Source organism: Arabidopsis lyrata, assembly GCF_000004255.2.
Source record: "Arabidopsis lyrata subsp. lyrata unplaced genomic scaffold ARALYscaffold_7, whole genome shotgun sequence".
NCBI classification, from domain to species: Eukaryota; Viridiplantae; Streptophyta; class Magnoliopsida; order Brassicales; family Brassicaceae; genus Arabidopsis; species Arabidopsis lyrata.
Genome location: NW_003302549.1, coordinates 7,764,182 through 7,784,934, shown reverse-complemented (window position 1 = coordinate 7,784,934; position 20,753 = coordinate 7,764,182). Strand labels below are relative to the sequence as shown.

At 33.2% G+C, this 20,753-nt stretch overlaps 3 protein-coding genes across 3 annotated transcripts; all 3 read left to right on the top strand.

The window, feature by feature from the left end:
- Positions 1 to 183: 183 nt before the first annotated feature.
- LOC9305815 (trehalase) lies at positions 184 to 3,725 on the top strand. The gene is made up of 11 exons (XM_002869698.2): positions 184 to 1,429; positions 1,553 to 1,672; positions 1,757 to 1,872; positions 1,957 to 2,057; positions 2,144 to 2,253; positions 2,334 to 2,406; positions 2,512 to 2,673; positions 2,764 to 2,851; positions 2,929 to 3,028; positions 3,112 to 3,325; positions 3,442 to 3,725. Exons 1-11 carry the CDS (start codon positions 591 to 593, stop codon positions 3,523 to 3,525), a joined length of 2,007 nt encoding a protein of 668 aa, XP_002869744.2. The 5' UTR covers positions 184 to 590; the 3' UTR covers positions 3,526 to 3,725.
- Positions 3,726 to 10,837: 7,112 nt separating this feature from the next.
- Positions 10,838 to 13,680, top strand: LOC9305814 (short-chain dehydrogenase TIC 32, chloroplastic). Its single transcript, XM_021017949.1, has 8 exons — positions 10,838 to 11,189; positions 11,262 to 11,493; positions 11,691 to 11,770; positions 11,894 to 12,050; positions 12,401 to 12,482; positions 12,864 to 12,951; positions 13,065 to 13,111; positions 13,253 to 13,680. The coding sequence occupies exons 1-8, from the start codon at positions 11,069 to 11,071 to the stop codon at positions 13,442 to 13,444; spliced, it is 999 nt and encodes a 332-aa protein (XP_020873608.1). The 5' UTR covers positions 10,838 to 11,068; the 3' UTR covers positions 13,445 to 13,680.
- A 4,641-nt stretch (positions 13,681 to 18,321) lies between these two features.
- Positions 18,322 to 20,373, top strand: LOC9305813 (dof zinc finger protein DOF4.6). Its single transcript, XM_002869696.2, has 2 exons — positions 18,322 to 18,634; positions 19,098 to 20,373. The coding sequence occupies exons 1-2, from the start codon at positions 18,611 to 18,613 to the stop codon at positions 20,112 to 20,114; spliced, it is 1,041 nt and encodes a 346-aa protein (XP_002869742.1). The 5' UTR covers positions 18,322 to 18,610; the 3' UTR covers positions 20,115 to 20,373.
- The last annotated feature ends 380 nt before the right edge of the window (positions 20,374 to 20,753 follow it).

Here is a 20,753-nt window from a genome sequence, read left to right as displayed (position 1 = left end):
CTGAAGAAGCAATTTGTTGACTCAACAATCACATAATATCTCTGTCTCTTTGATATATCTTGGCTTTATGTGTTGGGTGCGTAGTATTATCTGTTTTAAAGTTTTAGGGAACAAAAAGGTCATCTTAAACTTTAAAAAAAAAAAAAGCAGCACGCAATCACGTTCTCCCAGTTTCATCATTTATTTTTCATTAAGACAAACAAAATAGTTGTACTATTTGTTACTTGTTCGGCATGTTTCTTCTATTAATTTAGAAAAAAAGTAAGGAAAACCTCTTACGATGTGTATGTTTCTACTATAAACTCTATATTTAATCATTAAGCCCACTAAACAACTTTGTGTAAGAGATTTTAGTACACTATGAAGCGTGTCACTTTATCCCCGTGATTACTTCTTGAAACAACGGGTTTTGATTTTTGCTGCTTTATTAAAGTGACGTTCTAGTTTGAGAAAATTTTGTTTTCTGATAGGTTCGTGTTGAAATTGACCTCTTTGGAAACTGGATCTTTCATAGGAAAGAAAGAGAGGTCCCCAAATCCCAAAAAAATATAAATCTAGTTGTAGTTCTCATCTTGAGACAACCAATCAGAATGAACCATCTGAGTCAGCCAAAGGTTTTAATAGTCACCATTTGCCAATTATCTTCACACTCTTTCCTTTTTTTGGTATACGTTATTCAAAGAACCCTAGTCAAATTCAAACATTTGGCAATGAAATCACACAAACATAACAACCCTAATCTACTAATCTCCACGCATACACATAAACTCTTCTTATCCTCTTCTCCATTCAATTTCTTAATCTCTCTTCCTTCCTTTATATACCTTAAGCAGCAACGTTTCACTCCTCTGTTCTTCTTCTTCTTCTTCTTCCTCTGTTTCTCTTTGACTACTTCCATGGTGGCCTCGGACACAGACACGGACTCAGGTCCTGTGGTTGCAACAACTGCACTCGTCACTTTCCTCCAGCGGGTCCAGCTCACGGCACTTCGATCATACCCTAAAAAACAAATCCCTGATCCCAAATCCTACATTGATCTATCTCTCAAACGTCCCTACAATCTCTCCACCATTGAATCAGCCTTCAACGATCTCACGAGCGAGTCACATCATGACCAGTCAGTGCCAGTGGAGAAGCTTGAAAAGTTCGTCAAGGAATACTTCGACGGCGCAGGAGAGGATCTGCTGCACCACGAACCAGTGGATTTCTTCTCAGATCCCTCCGGCTTCCTCTCCAACGTGGAGAACGAACAAGTCAGAGAATGGGCGCGTGAGGTACACGGCCTCTGGAGGAACCTGAGCTGCAGAGTCTCTGACTCAGTAATAGAGTCTCATGACCGGCACACGCTTCTGCCGTTGCCGGAACCGGTTATTATTCCCGGTTCGAGATTCAGAGAAGTTTATTACTGGGATTCTTATTGGGTCATCAAGTAAGTCATTTGATGATTTGTTTTTGTTTTTTAAATTGATTTGCTCTCCTTTCGATATTACGTGTCGACTACGCAACACAAGCTCACGTGTGCTTTTGTAATATGTGCTTTTTGCACATGCAGAGGACTTATGACGAGTAAAATGTTCACTACCGCCAAAGGTTTAGTGACGAATCTGATGTCACTTGTGGAGACTTATGGTTACGCTTTGAACGGTGCTAGAGCTTATTACACTAACAGAAGGTACCACATATTCTCCTTCTGTTATTTGAGATAACTGAGAAAATAAAATGTTTATGTACTTTTATATGTTTTTATTGTTATAAGCCAACCACCTTTGTTGAGCTCAATGGTCTATGAGATTTATAATGTAACCAAAGATGAAGAACTTGTGAGGAAAGCAATCCCTGTACTTCTCAAAGAGTACAAGTTTTGGAACTCAGGTGAGTTATTTAGTTAGATAGTTTAGTTACACTAGCTTGGTTTAATTCTTAGATTTAACTTTAGTTGTGTTATCTTCTTTGTAGGAAAACATAAAGTGGTTATTCGAGATGCTAATGGTTATGATCATGTTTTAAGCCGTTATTATGCTATGTGGAACATGCCAAGGCCTGAATCCTCTGTTTTCGTATGTCTCTTGTCTATTTGCAAACATGTTTTGTAATGTTATTGTGAGAAAAATGTTGACTCTCTCTCTCTCTATGTGTACCACAGGATGAAGAATCCGCTTCAGGGTTCTCGACTATGTTAGAGAAACAACGGTTCCATCGAGATATAGCCACGGCTGCTGAATCAGGATGCGATTTCAGCACGCGATGGATGAGGTTCAATTAGTTAACAAAGTAATCAAGTATAGTTAATGTTACTACTGTCACTTATACTTACTCTCAAAATAATAATGCAGGGATCCTCCTAACTTCACAACGATGGCTACTACATCAGTTGTACCTGTTGATCTAAATGTTTTTCTTCTCAAGGTCTCCAATTTTCTTGATCATAAATCTTTTTTGATCACGGTTCTTACATATATATATTATGTAAATATGCACTATTAAGCGATGGATGTTTTCTGTTTACCGTAGATGGAACTCGATATAGCATTCATGATGAAGATTTCCGGGGATAAAAACGGTTCAGGCCGTTTTTTGAAAGCGTCAAAAGCGAGAGAGAAAGCGTTTGAAGCTGTGTTTTGGAATGGGAAAGCAGGACAATGGCTAGATTACTGGCTTTCATCGAATGGTGATGTAAGTTACAGAAACCATAATTACAATTTCGGAGATTTCCAATAGTATATTCTTGATGAGAAGTATTTGAAAGCGTGTTTGTGTCTTCAGGAGCCTGAGACATGGAAAGCTGAGAACCAGAACACCAATGTTTTTGCATCGAACTTTGCTCCAATCTGGATTAATTCCTTCAATTCAGGTAAACTATCTCTACTTGTACATGTACACTTTATATGTTGAATAATGAATATGAACGTTTTATCTTGTAACATGTAGATGAAGTTCTTGTCAAGAAAGTCGTGAAAGCTCTTAAAAACTCAGGGCTCATTGCTCCCGCTGGAATCCTAACCTCTTTGACAAACTCGGGACAACAATGGTAAATGGTTCAAGTTTCATTTTGAATCTTGAAATTACTAGATAAAGCATCTTGTATCTTAAGATTTGGTTACATTGGAACAGGGATTCTCCGAATGGATGGGCACCGCAACAAGAGATGATCGTTACAGGGCTGGCGAGATCGAGTTCAAAGGAAGCTAAAAAGATTGCAGAGGATATTGCAAGGAGATGGATCAAAAGCAACTATCTTGTTTACAAGAAAAGTGGGACTATCCATGAGAAGCTCAAAGTTACAGAGCTTGGTGAATATGGTGGTGGTGGAGAATATATGCCACAGGTAAACATTTCTTCTTCAATTTTCTTTTGATTTCATGAGTTTTAGGGGTCTAAATTGAACAAACAGAAGTTTCTAGTAATGTTGACTTCATTTTTTTATGTTCCAAATAAATGCAGACTGGATTCGGATGGTCAAATGGGGTTATATTAGCATTCTTGGAGGAATTTGGATGGCCCTCTCACCTCAACATTGAACCCTAGATTTACTAATTCTTATTAAACGTTAAATAAAGGAATTAGCCATTTTATTTTACAAAAAACTTGATGATAATGGTAAATTTTATCTTAGTTGATAATCACTTGGGGATTTCTGTCATAACGTTTTAGCTAAAGTTTCAAATGTTTTATGGTCAAATATTATATATGTAAATATAGTTAATATAATAAGCATCTAAATGGTACATGGAAAGACCGGTGGATTCAGTTGGTTAAGACTTGTGAATAAGATGAAAAAAAAAACAGAAAGAAAGATGACAAAAAGCTTTAAGATCTCTACTTTAAGTCGTAATCTCTTCTCTGCCTAAACCACTTGATAGATTCTTTGAATGATGGGCAGACTAACTTCCCTTTTCGTGTCGCAAATAGTAAATTTATAAAGATATCAAATTTCTTTCCTCCAATATTACAATTTAATATTCAAAATAAAAACTAAATAACAAACCAAATATTATGTAGTATATTATTAACAACGAAAGAGATTTGCAACTTGTATGTCTAAGATAATTAGAGATTTTTATATTGCAAATCTATTACTTAATAAAAATACAAATCAAAAGGTTATCTAAAAAAAAAATTAAAAAAAAAAGAAAGCCTAAAAAGCCAAAAGATAAGCCAATAGATCTAAGAGATTTTAAAAAGGTAATAACAAAAATATATAATAAATTATTGAAATTTCAGTTTACACTCACATATAAATTGTTTGAAAAAATTAAAGTTTATATCTATTAAATAAAAAATCAAAATGTGTATAGTTTTCTATTTGCAAAACTCTTAATTTGGTGTAAGGGCGGGCCGAGCAAAAGAGTGGCAATCATTGAAGAAGTTGTCCTCTTCTTTTCATTTTAAAATATCTTTACATTATAAAAAAAATCATCCCAGTTTTGATCGCATCTAAGCATTTGTATTGTATAATTCCACAATTTATCCATATTAAGTAAAAAGTGTTGAATAATGTTTGGTCTTGATATCACTCTAAGTTCTAACAGCATATAATTCATAGTAGGTTGGAAATATGGTTAAAAAATTTGTATAACAAACTAATTGTCGCTCCAGCAAAAAAAATTGAAACTCAGTGAATCATCAACATTATGGGTCGGAAAAAAAAAAAAAAAACATGATAGTATAAATCGATCAAAGATTGGTGAAATTCAAATCTCCTTCAATGGGGAATGCTAAGTTGCAGTTAGGACCAAGACAAATCGGCTTACCCAGCGAAAGCCATGTTCACATACTAATAAACAAAAGAAATTCACATTAAAACTGTGGAATATAACACTCAATTTGGTGTTATTAGAGTTGTTGGCTTGAAATGGGTGAGTGGAAGCTGAATTATTCATAGAAGCTACTTAAATAAGTGATTAGTGACTAATGAGTGATCAAAAAGTGGATTATTATTCAAATATAGTTGGCAAAAATATTTCTATTTAGTCTATGATTTTCGTTTAATCAGTAGTTTAATTCTTTTAAGTTAGAAAAGGTTTATATAAGTTGGAAAAGGTGATCATAAACAGAATCTCCACTTGGATGAATCAGATTTGTACCAGACGAATCATAATAGAAAAATTGCAGCTTGTTTAATGGGGTTATAATTAAACTTCTTTTCATTATAAAAACAAACCTTTTGTTATATCTGTTAGTTATTATCTAGTATTGTAGTACGTTCAGATTTGTGTTGGCATTACATGTTACTAATTTTAAAACTACTAAAGAAAGTTTAGTAGTCCCCCTTTTTAAAACCACCTAGTATGCCTTGAAGAACAAACATTTTAGTCATCAATATTACAATTTTTGCTTATTTCTTATTTTTCATATTACTTTGTATTATGTATCAACAATTTTAAAAAAAAAACTGTGAACCTACTAGCTTATTGATGAACTAGACTATATCAACTTGATTTAAAAATTTTTTGACACATTAGATTTAATTCTTATATATATATTTTTTTGTTTTATGATTCTTACTGAGATAAAAATTAAATATGTGTATTAATTTTTCGTTGGTTAAGAAAACTCAATATTTTTAAACATGATTTTGAGTTATTTTAAAAATAGTCGGTTGTTGGATAAAAACAGGGGATATTAGATGGACTTAAACAATTGTTTAGAATCAGAAACACAAGTTGAAATGATATTAAAACCTTAATTATAGACTTTTCAATTATATTTAAAAATACAAATAGGGTGGAAAATAATGGTTAATAGTTTAAATTATGCCAAGGGATGATGCATAGAGAATCTTCCGTCCAACTTGGGATTGGTTTGCTGCTGTTCAAAATTCATATCGTTTCCCAAAACCCCATGTGCATTTTCTCATTAGTCAAACTTAAAAATGTTTTACATAACTTTATTCTATAACCATTTGCAATAGTTGAACAAAACAAAAAAAAAAAACCGTTTGCAATAAAATATGGACTGTTCGATTAAAATTGTTTCGTTTTCTGTTTCACATTACCATGCTGCATTCTTTCTTTTTCTTTTTTTTATGCTGAGTGCATTCTTTTGATGATCATTTTCCTTACATTTTGGAAACCATAATACATGTTTATTTACTTGACTATTATAAATGTAACAGCGAAACACAATTGAAAAAAAAAGGTTTTGAGTAATTGATTATTATTTTTCATTTCAGTCATCCATTTTTGTGTTAGAAAGTCAATTACCAAAATGATTTTATTATTTTCTTCGGTGAAATACCAATGTTCGATGAAAGTAGGAGCTGGACCATGAGTACCTTTAGGTGTTGAACATTTGCAATTTAGCTGTTTCCTTTCCTCACCGGGTAGAAATGAGTCTTGTAATGTACGATGTTATGAAAATTAGTTTATGGATATTATGAAAATTAGTTTATATTAAAGATTTAAAGCTCAAGTAGTTAACCAAATCACTAACATAAGAACACATGTAAGTGTGAACGTACGTAACATATGTTCTCTCTATGGATATTAATGAGGACTATGTACGAAAGTAGATTTCTTAATGTTTTTTTTTTCATTTCCTACTATACTAATTAATATACTTATCTTCTGTCAGCTTTGTGTTATATGATTGATATATGGAAGCCACAAATTGTCCCATGACACCTTTTCGCTTGATAAGGAAGACGCCATTCCATTCGTTATGATGAGGAACTTTACCTTTTTCTAATTATAACGAAAGAGAAACGCATAACAAGCCAGAAAAGAATATTCATTACAGAAATATAATATGTACTTTCAAATTCGGTAGAATATTGTCATATTGATAACTATTTCGATAACTACGTATTTAAAAGTATATATAATTATATATCAACATCATCATGATTCTAAAGACGTACTTTGGGTTAAATGTTGAAAGTGACGATCGAAAGCATTCTCAATAACCAATTTTCCGAAAATAAAATGCGGAGACGAGTATTAACAAAAAGTAAATAAGGCAGAGATGACTTCATGTTATATTTCATTTACGTAATAAATGTTAACTTTAACCCAAAAAATATTGTTAATCGACCTTCACAAAGAAAAAAAGAAGTATTAATATATCCGAGGAAGACGTATACGTATGTGGAAAATGAAAAAGGGTCCCCAGTTTCGTTGGCTAGCCAATACAAGTGCTCCAAAAAGCTGAATTTTCATTATCTCTATATTTCCAATTTTTCCCTTTGTTTTAAACCGAAAGTGGTTTTTTACTTTTTAGTTTAAGTGGTTAAGAAAGTAACGTTTTCAATCTTTTTTGGACAGATTTGCCTTTGGCCATAGTTGATATGCTCTTTAACATTACCATGTTGTCCTGTTGATGAGGCGATACTGTTGATTGTTTATTTTTTTTCATAAGTGTGGTTTGTAATTATGTGAGCCACATAACTTTTGTCATTTAGAATTCATAGTCCATCGACAGTACTAGGCCTGGCCATTCGGATACCCATTCGGGTTCGGTTCTTTTTTTTTGGGTATCGGGTCTATTCGGGTAGGGGGTCAAGACTCATTCGGGTATTCTAAAAATTCGGTTCGGGTTTGGTTCGGGTTCGGGTCGGTTCGAGTATTTTAATAAAAAAAGCAAAATACCCGAAAATAACCAAAAATACCCGAAATATTTTCGGGTTCGGGTTCGGGTCGGGTTCGGATTTTTAACACATATATACCCAAATCTAACCGAAATACCCGATTTCTCGAAAATACATTGGTTACTCTTTACCCAAATATAACCAAAAATTCTAAAAATACTAAAATTACCCAAAAAAAAACTACATCATTAGTTACTTTTTAACCAAATATATCCAAATGTATCCGAATTACTCAAAAATACCTAATATATTCGGATTTATGATTGTAATTTTAGGTATTTTGAGTATTATAAATATAAATATAACTAATATTTTTAGGTGTATATTTGTATTTGGTACATTCGGGTATTGGATTCGGTTCGGGTTAGGTTCGGTTTTTTTCGGGTAGGAGGTTAGGACCCATTCGGGTATTTTTAAAAATCGGGTTCGGGTTCGGTTCGGGTATTTTTCGAGTTTTTCGGTTCGGATATTCGGTTCCAGGTATTTTGCTCAGGCCTAGATAGTACTGTCAGGTGAAATAACAAAATTCATAGTCTGATCCAAAATTAGGTCACTGGACTGAAGCAAGTTCTTTATAGAGAAAAGTCTCTGACAAAACTAGAGTACTCGAAGACACTAGATCAAAAAGAGTACATTTTAACACATTATCTCCGGAAAAAAAAAAGTGGGTAAGAAAACACTGATGGAGAGTAAGAGTTCAATATTCACTTAAACTCACTTTTGGATAAGCGCAATCGAGCTACAAACGTGACAATGAGCTGGAATCTTGTACTCAAGACACAACAAGGACAATACGAAAAAGGTAAGGAAGGAGAGAAGCTTTGCATCCCCAATCATCTATTGTCGTTTGTTACTATGTTATATGTATGAAAGGGAACACACATGAAGCTCTCAGATGTGCCAAACAAGAGAGATACGACCACCATTAATAAGGGTATCTTAAAGAGTTCTTAAGTAAGAAATGTGGTTTAGTTAAAACCCAAAACTAAGAAAAGTGGTTTAGCTAAGATCCAAAACTAACCTTAAGAACCAACCACATGTCATATTATTACTTTAATACTTCTAAGAACCATTTTTAAGATACCATTGTTAATCATGCTCTAAAGAAGGCTTCGCATAAACTACATGGTTTTTGAATGTGTTCGAAGATTGTAAAAAGAATGAGATTTTTTTTTTTGGAGTTTGGGATATAAACTACATGTGAATTAATATGGGATAAAGTGAAAGAAATATATTCATCTCATTCATTCCTCTACAATTTAACAGATATTTTTATTCATTTCCTACTTGGAAACTCTGTCTTATTGATATTTGAATATATAATTTTTTTCTCAAGTAAAATACGTTCATTCGTGAAAGGTGCATGTGAGCCTTATATTCAACGAAATTTCAAGCATATATATATATATATATATATAATCATTGGCTGAATGTTATAATATAACAACAAAACCTATTACAAGATGACTTACAAAACGGTATTAATGGATGTTACGGAGACTGAATTATTGAAAAATAATTGATCATTAACAAATAATAACCAAACTAATTAGTAAACAAATTAAAATAAAAAAAGTAGATGACCGTGTTCCAAGGGAGAGGAGAAGCGATCCAGCACGCAGTGTGTAAACCTCACGTGCGTAAACCTTCTCACAAGATTCTTCTTTAATAACGCTTCTACGAGACTAATTACTTCCTCATTCATCCACATTGCCTCTCTTGCCGTTGTCACGTTTACTGCTTTAACTACTCGCTGTCTCCATAGTTACAAATATCATTAATTTTCTAATCATCTCTTTAGTCTTTATCCGCATAAGTCTAGGCTTAAATATATGGATTTGAACTGAATTCAATGGAAACTTACTGAACTTCACCGTTTGAATACTTTTTAACCGTTTCTTTACTTTACGTAACATTTTAAGTCTATACTTTTTAGACACACTTTGAGCATTAATATGTACGTAAAAAAGGGCATTACTTTTTAATATGTACAGATTTTCTGACCAATTTTCTTTAAATTGTTTCATTATTTCTTAATTTCGATTTTTAAAACTATCGTCGCCGGTAGTCCCAAGACCGGCGTTTATTCCGAGATTGATATAGGAAATACAAATAATTTGTTTAATTTAGGATTAGTAAATGAGGATAGAATAACGAGTTAATGAGTGACACCAAGTTTACAACTAATACGTCACGATTGTATAATTGTCCCCTATAAGTAGTCAAACCTTAGGCCGTTTGACCGTTAATATCTTGCATTCGACGACAATCGTTTTCCATTTTTGATCTGATTCCACTCAATTGTTTTGCTGTACAAAAACAAGGTTAATAAACTCATACTACTAGTATTGAGTACGTTAGTTAAAAATTCAAATATAGGAACTAATGTATATTTTAAGCTCCAATCAAAAGCTGACAGCTGTTAGTTAGTTTAAATACTGAGTAATTAACTAGGTTTGACCAAAATAGCTTCATAAATTATTCATCAATCCAATGAGTCACATATTTTTTTTTTAAAAAAGTGATAATTACCAAAAGGCACATGATAGCTCTCTAAATATTGATAATAACAATTCAACCCATACCAAAAGTTGATGATTTGTTTCCCGTTACACCATTGATATGTTTTTAATTTGTGTTGAATAGTTTAGATTTTTTTCCATTATTTGTTTAATTATTTATATCACCTTTATATATCAAAAATGTAAAAAAGGTAAACTCTTGTTGCTTACAAGAACTTGACAAAGGTCAAAGGAAGCATTTAGTTATTTTTGGAAAACTTATTTTGAAATTGAGTTTCCATTCTTGAATCACCTTAAATTTGTCCATAATAAAAAAAAAATCATTCTTTATCAACATGTAATCTCGTAAAGATTAAATTTAATAGTACTCCATTATTTTAGATAAACTTGTGACTTTTGTATGCATTGTTTTCGCAGTATTTTCTGCTTCATCGTAATGCAGCATCTTTTGCTAAAGCTCTCTTGTAGGTTTTTAAAACAAGAATTAATATTGTTGACAAATAATATCATAATATAGTATAAAACTATTATATTCAACTAGACCTACCACTAGGAAATGATTTTAAACAAGAAGAGAGTACAAGAATGAATAATTTTAAAAAAAAAAAAAAAAAAAAAAAAAAAAAAAAAAAAAAAAAAAAGAATGAATAATTTTGTATCAACTTTTATTTACCTCATCAATAAAAGGTTGACTATAAATAACAAATTACTATTTCTTCTCATTAGCCAGGCGGCGTTGCCTACAAAAACTTGACAAGAGAAACACAGTTTTTCTGATAATAATACTTTAATTTACCATTATACCCTTCTAACCGAAAACGGCAATTACGTTCCTTCTTATTTGTTTTCTTCCTTCTTCTTCTTCTGTTTTATTTTTGTGGCTTTAATTTTTTTCATATTTATTCGGAAAGAGAAAGACTCTTCACTCACATAACAGTCGCCGGTAACAGAACAAACTCCGATGATTGAGACTGGAAAATACCTTCTCGGCGCCGCCGGTGCTAGCGGCTTCGGCTCTAAATCTACCGCCGAAGAGGTTACCGAGAACTGCGACCTTCGTTCCGTCACAGTGATAATCACCGGTGAGTTGTTTTTTCTTTTTCCGGTGAAACGAAACGTCGGGAGATTCTAACTCGATGTTGATTTGGTGATAGGTGCGACGTCGGGGATCGGAGCAGAGACGGCGAGAGTGTTGGCGAAACGAGGAGCGAGGTTGATTTTCCCGGCGAGGAACGTGAAAGCGGCGGAGGAAGCGAAGGAGAGAATCGTCTCTGAGTTTCCGGAGACAGAGATCGTCGTTATGGAGCTTGATCTCAGTTCCATCGCCTCCGTACGAAACTTCGTCGCCGATTTCGAGTCTCTTGATCTTCCTCTTAATCTTCTCATGTAAGTCTTTAATCTTATCCCTAATAATCAAAATAATCGATATGCATGTATAAAATTGTATATGTATTCTTACACACATAGGGAATTATGTGAACAGAACATAATCTTAGTTCTTAATTTTGTTTTCTTTGAATGTGATTTGTTTTAAATATTATCTCATGTGATGATTTGTTTTTTAATACAATTTTTCGAATCAGAAACAACGCAGGCAAGTTAGCACATGAACATGCAATATCCGAAGACGGGATCGAGATGACATTTGCCACTAATTACCTAGGTATACAACTATTTTCTTAATTATTCGATTCCCTTGTCTATGACAGATCTTAATTACCCTATATAATATTTTTTTTGGTTGATAGCCTTCTTAATGGAGTATTAATCAATTCATAATTATCAGGCCATTTTCTCTTGACAAATCTTTTGCTAAAGAAGATGATTCAAACGGCAGAGGAAACAGGAGTTCAAGGACGGATCGTTAACGTTACGTCGGGTATTCACGGCTGGTTTTCCGGTGACTTGATCGAATATCTCCGGCTGATTTCACAACCCAAGTGGTAAGTTATCTTTTTGTTTTTGTGGTTGAGTCACGAGGCATAAATGTTCCATTCCATACTTAATTGTGTTTCCTAGACATCAAAACTCCAAATCAGAAGAGTAAATACTGTACCATATCTACAATTCACATATAAGAACCTAATAGCTAGAAGCCTAGAAATATAAAACTTTGTCGAGGAATTTACTTTTTCACCTAATGCAAAAAGCTGCGTAGTTGTTAATGTTTTGATTGATAAGTGACAGGAACTCGATAGGAGGGTAATAAATGGGAAAGAGAAGTAAAAAGTTTTGACCTTTGGAAATGTAGTAAATCTTTCTTCTTCTTTTTTGTTTGGTTTTGATCGATTAGTCAATTCGATGCGACACGTGCGTATGCTCTCTCGAAGCTTGCCAACGTTTTGCATACCAAGGAGCTCTCTTCTAGACTCCAGGTCTCTTTCTCTCCACCCTCTATCTCTCTTATTTACTTGCATCCATTTAATTATTCCCCAAAAAGTTAATTATTCCCCAAAAAAACTCAGAAGCATTATGTTAGAAATTAATGTGTCCTAATGGTCAAATTTATTGATTTTTCTAAGTGTAAAATAAAAGGGTGAAAGGTATGGGAAGGGGACAACAAGAAACCTAGATAACTAGGAGATTTGTATTCTAACCAATTTTATGAAAGTGTTTGTTAAGTCACACACTAGAAAGTTTATTTGACTATTGACCATAGTTAGGATTTAGGACAATCATGTGGGTCATTAAAATAAAGTGATTAAAGTTTAGTATATAAAAAATAGAATTTAATTGTAAAGAAAAAAAATATGCAGAAAATTGAAGCCAACGTGACGGTAAATTGCGTACACCCAGGAGTTGTTAGAACCCGGTTAACAAGAGACCGAGAAGGTTTATTGACAGGTTGGTTTATTTTAGTTTTTCTCATTACATTATCATGCATATTAGTTTATCTTCAACTATAATCATGATTAAGATTCCTAATTATATGACTTTCTTTTGTCTTACCTACTTAGATCTCGTCTTCTTCCTGGCTTCCAAGCTCGTTAAGACCGTCCCTCAAGTAATTAGTTGTTATTTTCTTTAATTATAAAGTTTATACTTTATAACATAATCTGTGGTGGATAAGTTATTCTTTTTATTTGAAATCCTGTTTAAGATTATTGGATTTATGTGCTACTTTTTTTTTTTGGCATGGGATTAGGCAGCAGCAACGACGTGTTACGTGGCAACAAATCCAAGACTGGTGAACGTATCGGGAAAGTATTTTACGGACTGTAATGAAACGACGCCGTCTGGACTCGGATCCAACTCATCCGACGCTACCAAATTATGGGCTGCTTCTGAGATTCTGGTAGCTCAACATTCCAAGGCCAGTTTCGACCCTTGTAGCTAAAGAAAAACAAAAAAAAGTAATTATCTTATCTTCTTCACATACCCACCCTTAGGAAAAAAGTTAATACTAAATTTTAGTAGATGAGAAAATATATTATAAAGTTTAGTTGATATATATACAATTAGTATCCTATTTCTATAGTGCGAATGCGAAGCGGATGTACTTTGTATTCTTTGTTTATACTTAAGTTATATTATACATATGAGAACAATTAATTATAAAGTTTTTTTTTTTCATAGTTTTCTTTAAGTACATATGTTGAAGAGTTCAACTTGGACTATTATACTAAAATTAGATTAATAAAGTGAAGTGGGAAATCAAAATGTCAATCATTAGTTTCGAAAGTGCTCGGAAGTTTGATAATTTTGTGATTATTAACTCATTTGGACTGATCTGTGAGAGATCTCTCCCTCTCTCTTATCGTTTTTTTTTCTTTTCCAAAATAATCTTTTTGACATTGACTATTCATATGTCCATGTGGGATATTTCTATCACTGTTTTAATATTATTACGTGTGTGATGCTATTTGGATGTTGATAATTCTTTAATGATGTGTTTGCACTTGGCATTGAGTAGTTAACCTTTTTGCTTTAATAATAGTTAAAAGCTATAATAAGTCGTGAAGAATAGAGGAAAGTCTGTATGTTTTTAAATGTTGTACTCGTGAATTTATGTAAAACCAAATGAATCCGAACTAATATTCTGACTTAATACACATGTTCATTTTCAAGTAAATAACAGAAATGGTGTATCGACACTATTGAAGAAAAAATACGGATAAGAAATCTACAATGAAGATGGAAAAAACGAAAACATATAATATGAAAAAGGTGAGAAAAAGATAGATAGATGAGAATCGGTTAGAGATGGGACTTAGGACCATATAAAATGGCGCATGATAATACTTTTGAGCATGGGTCTCTCACTCTCTATCTTTTCTTTTTCTTTTTATCAAAGGGACCCTACTAACATGCGCCAGGGGTTTTCACTTCTGAAAAAGAACTCTCGTGCGCCATCAAACTTGCTCCGTCCTTACGGAATATTTATCATTACATGAAAGAAGAAAAGGAGAAAGGTTGGCTCAAAGAAGAGAGGTTTTTAACTTAAAAAAGGAACAATGCACTTGCTTTCTTGGGTTTTGAACAACACTTTAGTGTTAATCTAACATGTAAAACCAAACAGTTCACACGTGCTATACATTGATAAATTAATCTTACAACATTAAAAGTTATTCGGTGATAAAATATTACCTAAGCAAGAGCAAGAATTTAGCTACAGTGTTTATGAAAAGTTACGGGATAATAGCTGTTAATGGACCTATATCTTATTTCGTGAAGGCATTAATTATAAAATTAAAAGCCCACATGTTATTGAGGCCCCTGAAGTCCTTATGCGAGCTTCTTCTTTCTTTCTTTTTTTTCTTTTTTTTCTCAATTTACAAGTGATGCGATGATTAGTAATACTGTAATAGTAAGTGCTGCTTAAGTGCTTATTGGTTGGTCGTCCATGTAGGGTATCCGTACATCGTAAAGTTATAGATGGTATCTACCATAAAAGTTGTGTTTGGGCTCATCTTCTGCCATCAATCTTTTAAATTTCAAACGGTGGTGTTTAATATCAACTTAATTGTGGTGTAATCTATACATGCGCGATATTTTAGCATGAAATGAATGGAAGGATCAAAGACGTTGCCTGTTTCTATTAAAGCTGAAAAGAAGGAAGCCCAATAAAATCACCCGTTTTAAGTTAGCCCACTAGTACACATGAAAACTAAATTGAAACAATCAATTAATCCAAACATCGAACCCACTAAACCAGCCAACTAACCCCTCCAAGGAGTCAAACTCTTAAAAGGCCTTGAGCGTAAATATTTACCATACTTTCTACGACAGTCTTTTACTTTTTAAACTCTTAAACCAAAGTTCAGTTGAAAACGAATCAAATCCATCTGTAAATCTATCTGAGTAACCACATGGTGGTGGGCGAGTGGTTCTCGTTTGGTTGGAAGGATCGCCCTGTTGGTATAGGCCAGGGATCGATCCTCCCCAGACGCAGTTTCGCTCTCTCACTCTTGTGGCCACCTGGGAATTTACCTGCGGACTTGCTCAGGCGCCCCAGACCACCAGTTTATCAGGGGGCCCTTAAGTGGAGGCTTAAAAATTCCTGTGACGCGGGCTTAGGCCCAGTAGGCTAGTCAGATCACTGTGTCGTCTGGATACTGGGTTATCAAGAACAAAAAAAATCTATCTGAGTCATTGATTCTAATCTTTTTACCTGAAACAAACTGTTGCATCAGATTTGTTATCTACTCCAAAAGTGTATTCGAGAAAAAAAAACATACACTATTGGTAAAGTGGCTAATAAGGTGCAAAGAGAATGGCAGGCAAGTTGTTAATATGGTGCGGGTTTGTCCACACCCGCTGACATGGACCGCAACTTCTAAGATGCTATCCACGCACTACGTCGGACCCATCACTAAATCCAACGGTCCAGATTCGATGGACCTTTTCTTCGGCGAGAATTATCAGAGAAGGCACGCGCATGAGCAAACGTGGGACCTAATTTCACCGGCCACATCAACCCGTAATAACCGTTCATTATTCGACTCAGTCAACTTAAATTACGACACTTGTCAACATGTCAGTCTCTGATATGTCTCCTATGATTACTGCTTTAAGAAAATGAAGACTAATAAAGTTTACCAAAGAGATTTATAATGAAATTGTACTATTTCAAATTTTAGTTTTTAAAACCAAATATAATGAATAAAGATTTATTCGAATGTTTGTGCTAGATATTAATGTGGAGAAATGTTATTATATGTGTTTGGTAACAATTCATTGGTGATAAGAAGATGACTAAATAGGTAGGGAGCGTGGCATGTGGAGTGAAAGAAATTAGGTGTTCCTGAGCTGTTTTGTACACCAAGTAAGATAGCTCACGTGGCGATGACACATATGTCATGTTAAATCTGGGGGCCAGACTAATCAAACACACCACAACGTTATGATTAAAATCCTGACTATAGATCGTGACCGTCTAAAATGAAATCAGAATTAAATTCGTGCGATACAGGTAATCATAACCTAATTGGAATAAGTCACACGTGAAATACGGATAAAGTTTTATGAAATGACAGATGAGCTTTTTAATCTGGTGCATGTGGACCTTTAAGGGCGTCTTTGGCCTCTCTTCTTAACATTTGCACATTATATACTTGTACCGTTGTACGTGTGACTATGTCCCAAGAAAAACATGTTAAACATAGATGAAATGTATCATTTTGTTGTTATTTGATTTAAGAATATAATAGGTCGACCAAAACAAGAGAGAATATAAGAGGTCAATTCTGTCAATGGGTGGTCAACTTATTAGGTCTTTGAATTTGATTTCCTCCGTACTAATATAATTTTAAAAAGTTATACTTTATATAGCTTTTGGACAACTGATAAAATTTTGTGTCATTGGATAATTATTTCTAAAGATAATCTTTTAACAAGATAGTTTAAAAAAGACATAACTATCACTATGCATTTGTCTTCGAAAAGGTAAAGTATTGATTGATTTTACATTTCAATTATTTGATGATGTAGCATATACAAGTAGTGTTGATGCGTTATACTTGTAAAGTAGTATTCTATATAATGGTAGATGTAATAAGTAGATTTTTATATAGGGCTAATTGTCTCAATGAATGGTTAATTACATAATCAAACAGTTTAATTTCAATATATTGAATTAAAAAAAATCTAAATACTTATATATCTACATATTAGTTATATTTTTTGCTCCAAACTATCGCAAAATTTTTGCCTGATAACTTTCTAAAAACCATAATAAAGAAATATTTGGTTAAAGAGCCCACTTTCCGTTATTTCACTATGAAAAGAACAGTCGACTTTTGAAACAGAAGAAGAGAACAATCTACTTTTAAGGTCAGGCATTGAAATCAAACTAGGAAATTTTGATGTACTATATACTGTATAGTTTAAATTTAAACACAATTGAAAATCCTTGTGGACGTTAAGACTTTAATATCAAATACCTAACTTGTTACCAAAAATTCAGTCCGACTCAGAATTTTCAAATTTGAAAGTTTCCTTGAACTGAAAAACAACAAAGCGAAATATAATAAACAATTAGAAACTGAAAGCTAATGTTGTATCAGATAACACACAAGTCAAAATATTTCCAAAAGCATAACCATATTTTGCTTGTCGAATAGGATTTACAAATGTAACTTGTTTTAGGAGTTAACGCGTTGATACAATTTATGTTTTTTCACATCCTTACTATCATGTTATATATGCTAGAATTAAAATTCAGTGGTCAAAAACACGAACTGAATTTTAATTTTGGTTAACTTACGATATTAGAATATAGAAAGGATTTTATTTTTTTAAAAATCATATTTTCTTACAGGTTTAGCGACGAAATTGTGAGGATTTCCTTTAACAACTTTTTTTATCATTACAATCGAAAATATGAGAATTTAAAATTAGTCATGTTTATCTCATAAACCACTTGATTTTTGGTAATGCATTGATTTTTAAATGCAGCGTTATCATCTGATATACATCCATATATATATATTTCAACTATAATTTTCCAATGACAATTACTCGATTCAAACATAATACATATATTGTAGTTAAGCTAGTAAAAACCATATTTGTTTAATTAAAATAAACATACCAGCGTCCAGCTACATATATAATCCTATGAATTCCACCTAAGTAATCCTTCCATTAAGTTCTAAATAATGTAGAGAGTTCCATGGCAATTTTTTTTTTTTTCCGTCATACATATAGATGTGGTATATATGTAAAATATAAGCCCATACATACATGCTTATATTTATATTGGACGAGTATTAAAGTATTTGTTTATTAAAGTACGACAAAGATTCCCACTCGGAATGTTTTAATACTCTTATATTATACAATTTGTTCTTTCTCTCTTTCTCTCTCTACCATAAAGCAAATGTGATCAGAGACAAAGCATACAAAGAAGTTCCTCATTCAAAAAAGATTTCTCAGCCATCAAAATTCCCTTTCTCTTCATCCAACAACAAAAAAATACCCCTCTTTTTTCTTCCAAATAGAGAAGTTAATTAAGAAAAGGAATTATCAGGTTTTGTTTCGGCTGATCTGAGAAAGTTCATCTATGGATACGGCTCAATGGCCACAGGTACTATACACAAACATTTACATATTTATATATCCTGAATATATGTATGTGTTGATGTAGATTAGATCATTTGATTCATCTTGGGCTCAATACTTGGTCTTAACTTGGAGTTTAATGTTTTTGGATCCTCTTCGTTTTGATGTTACTCAATTCTCTTCAACAGTTTTTGGATCTAATTCTCCTTTAATTAAATGTATGTTTTTTTTCACTTTACCCTTTGCTTTTTCTTTTATGTTTTTAGTTAAAGCTTTTCTCAAATATCCAAAACTTTTTTGTCTTGATGAAAACCCATTACTTTTTGATCGACAGTACATATGTTTTTTTTTTTTGTTAAAATGTTCTCATAAATCAAATCAGTACATATATGTTAATTATGTCTTTACCTATATATATATACTTGTCTATGAGCAAAGGTTTTTGTGCTAATGGTTGGAAGAGGTGTATTTTTGATTTTGATGATCAGGAGATTGTAGTGAAACCCTTGGAAGAAATAGTAACAAACACACGCCCAAAGCCGCAACCGCAACCGCTTCAACCACAGCAGCCATCTACGGCGGGTGGAGAGAGGAAGGCAAGGCCAGAAAAGGACCAAGCTGTAAACTGTCCGAGATGTAACTCAACCAATACAAAGTTTTGTTACTACAACAATTATAGTTTGACGCAACCAAGATACTTCTGCAAAGGTTGTAGAAGGTATTGGACCGAAGGCGGTTCGCTTAGGAACATTCCTGTTGGCGGTGGCTCAAGAAAGAACAAGAGATCTCACTCTTCTTCTTCTGATATTAGTAACAACAATCACTCGGATTCAGCACAACCAGCTACAAAGAAACATCTCTCTGATCATCACCATCACCTCATGAGCATGTCTCAACAAGGTTTGACGGGTCAAAACCCTAAATTCCTCGAGACGACCCAACAAGATCTCAATTTAGGTTTTTCACCACATGGGATGATCAGGACCAACTTCACTGACCTCATCCATAACATTGGCAACAACAGCAACAACACTAACAAGAGCAACAACAATAACAATCCATTGCTTGTTTCTTCATGTTCTGCCATGGCTACTTCTTCTCTGGATCTCATAAGAAACAATAGTAATAACGGGAATTCATCAAATTCTTCCTTTATGGGATTTCCAGTTCATAATCAAGACCCAGCATCAGGAGGGTTTTCAATGCAAGATCATTACAAGCCTTGCAACACAAACACCACACTTCTAGGGTTTTCATTAGATCATCATCAGAATAATGGGTTTCATGGAGGGTTTCAAGGAGGTGAAGAAGGTGGCGAAGGCGGTGATGATGTGAATGGAAGGCACTTGTTTCCTTTTGAGGATTTGAAATTGCCGGTTTCTTCTTCATCAGCAACAATTAATGTCGACATTAATGAACATCAGAAGCGAGGAAGTGGTAGTGATGCAGCTGCTACGTCTGGTGGGTATTGGACTGGGATGTTGAGTGGAGGATCATGGTGCTAATTTCTCGGTTTGGTTGATGAAGATAGTCCAATTAATGGTTAATTATTGCTATTTATTTAATTAATCATTATGTTCTTAATTTCGCTTTGAATTTTCTTATTGGTGGGGTTTTTTTTTTTTTTTTTTTTTTTTTTTTTGTTAACTTGGATTTAAGGATACTATCGGGGGTGCATGCATATTGAATGACTTTAATTTGTTTTGAATTTTGTTATCTCTAACACAGATTATAAATGATACATTGGTTGGTCTTTTGATGTTCCTTCTATTGTTCATGTCTTTCCCCAATATTTTACATTATTGGAAAAATTAATGCGAAATATGTTGTATAAATAGTGTGTAACTAAATTATATTCAACACCATAGTATGTTTTTTCTTTTTTGGTAAAACAATAAATGGATGTCATTTTGTTAGAGAACAGGTACATATTAATAAATATTTAAGAAAAATTAAAATTTTAAAAGAGACAGGTAGGCTCTGATGACTTTCACATGATCCTCACTAAATACACTTATTCTTTATTGCTAAAGATGGTTTAGCCCTACCATCCCAATTAATAAATAAAACTGTATATATATTCCATTTGATTTCTCCATCTAAATTTAAATTATTGGATTCGTTCCTGGCCAAAAACAATTGAT

Bases quoted from the DNA above. Each gene is read 5' to 3' on its own strand.
- LOC9305815 (XM_002869698.2), top strand. From the start codon at position 591: ATGAACCATCTGAGTCAGCCAAAGGTTTTAATAGTCACCATTTGCCAA. The intron at 1,873-1,956 runs GTGAGTTATTTA...TCTTCTTTGTAG, and splicing joins GTACAAGTTTTGGAACTCAG to GAAAACATAAAGTGGTTATT. The intron at 2,407-2,511 runs GTCTCCAATTTT...TGTTTACCGTAG, and splicing joins TAAATGTTTTTCTTCTCAAG to ATGGAACTCGATATAGCATT.
- LOC9305814 (XM_021017949.1), top strand. From the start codon at position 11,069: ATGATTGAGACTGGAAAATACCTTCTCGGCGCCGCCGGTGCTAGCGGC. The intron at 11,494-11,690 runs GTAAGTCTTTAA...TTTTCGAATCAG, and splicing joins CTTCCTCTTAATCTTCTCAT to AAACAACGCAGGCAAGTTAG. The intron at 12,952-13,064 runs GTTGGTTTATTT...TTACCTACTTAG, and splicing joins CCGAGAAGGTTTATTGACAG to ATCTCGTCTTCTTCCTGGCT.
- LOC9305813 (XM_002869696.2), top strand. From the start codon at position 18,611: ATGGATACGGCTCAATGGCCACAG. The intron at 18,635-19,097 runs GTACTATACACA...TTTGATGATCAG, and splicing joins ATACGGCTCAATGGCCACAG to GAGATTGTAGTGAAACCCTT.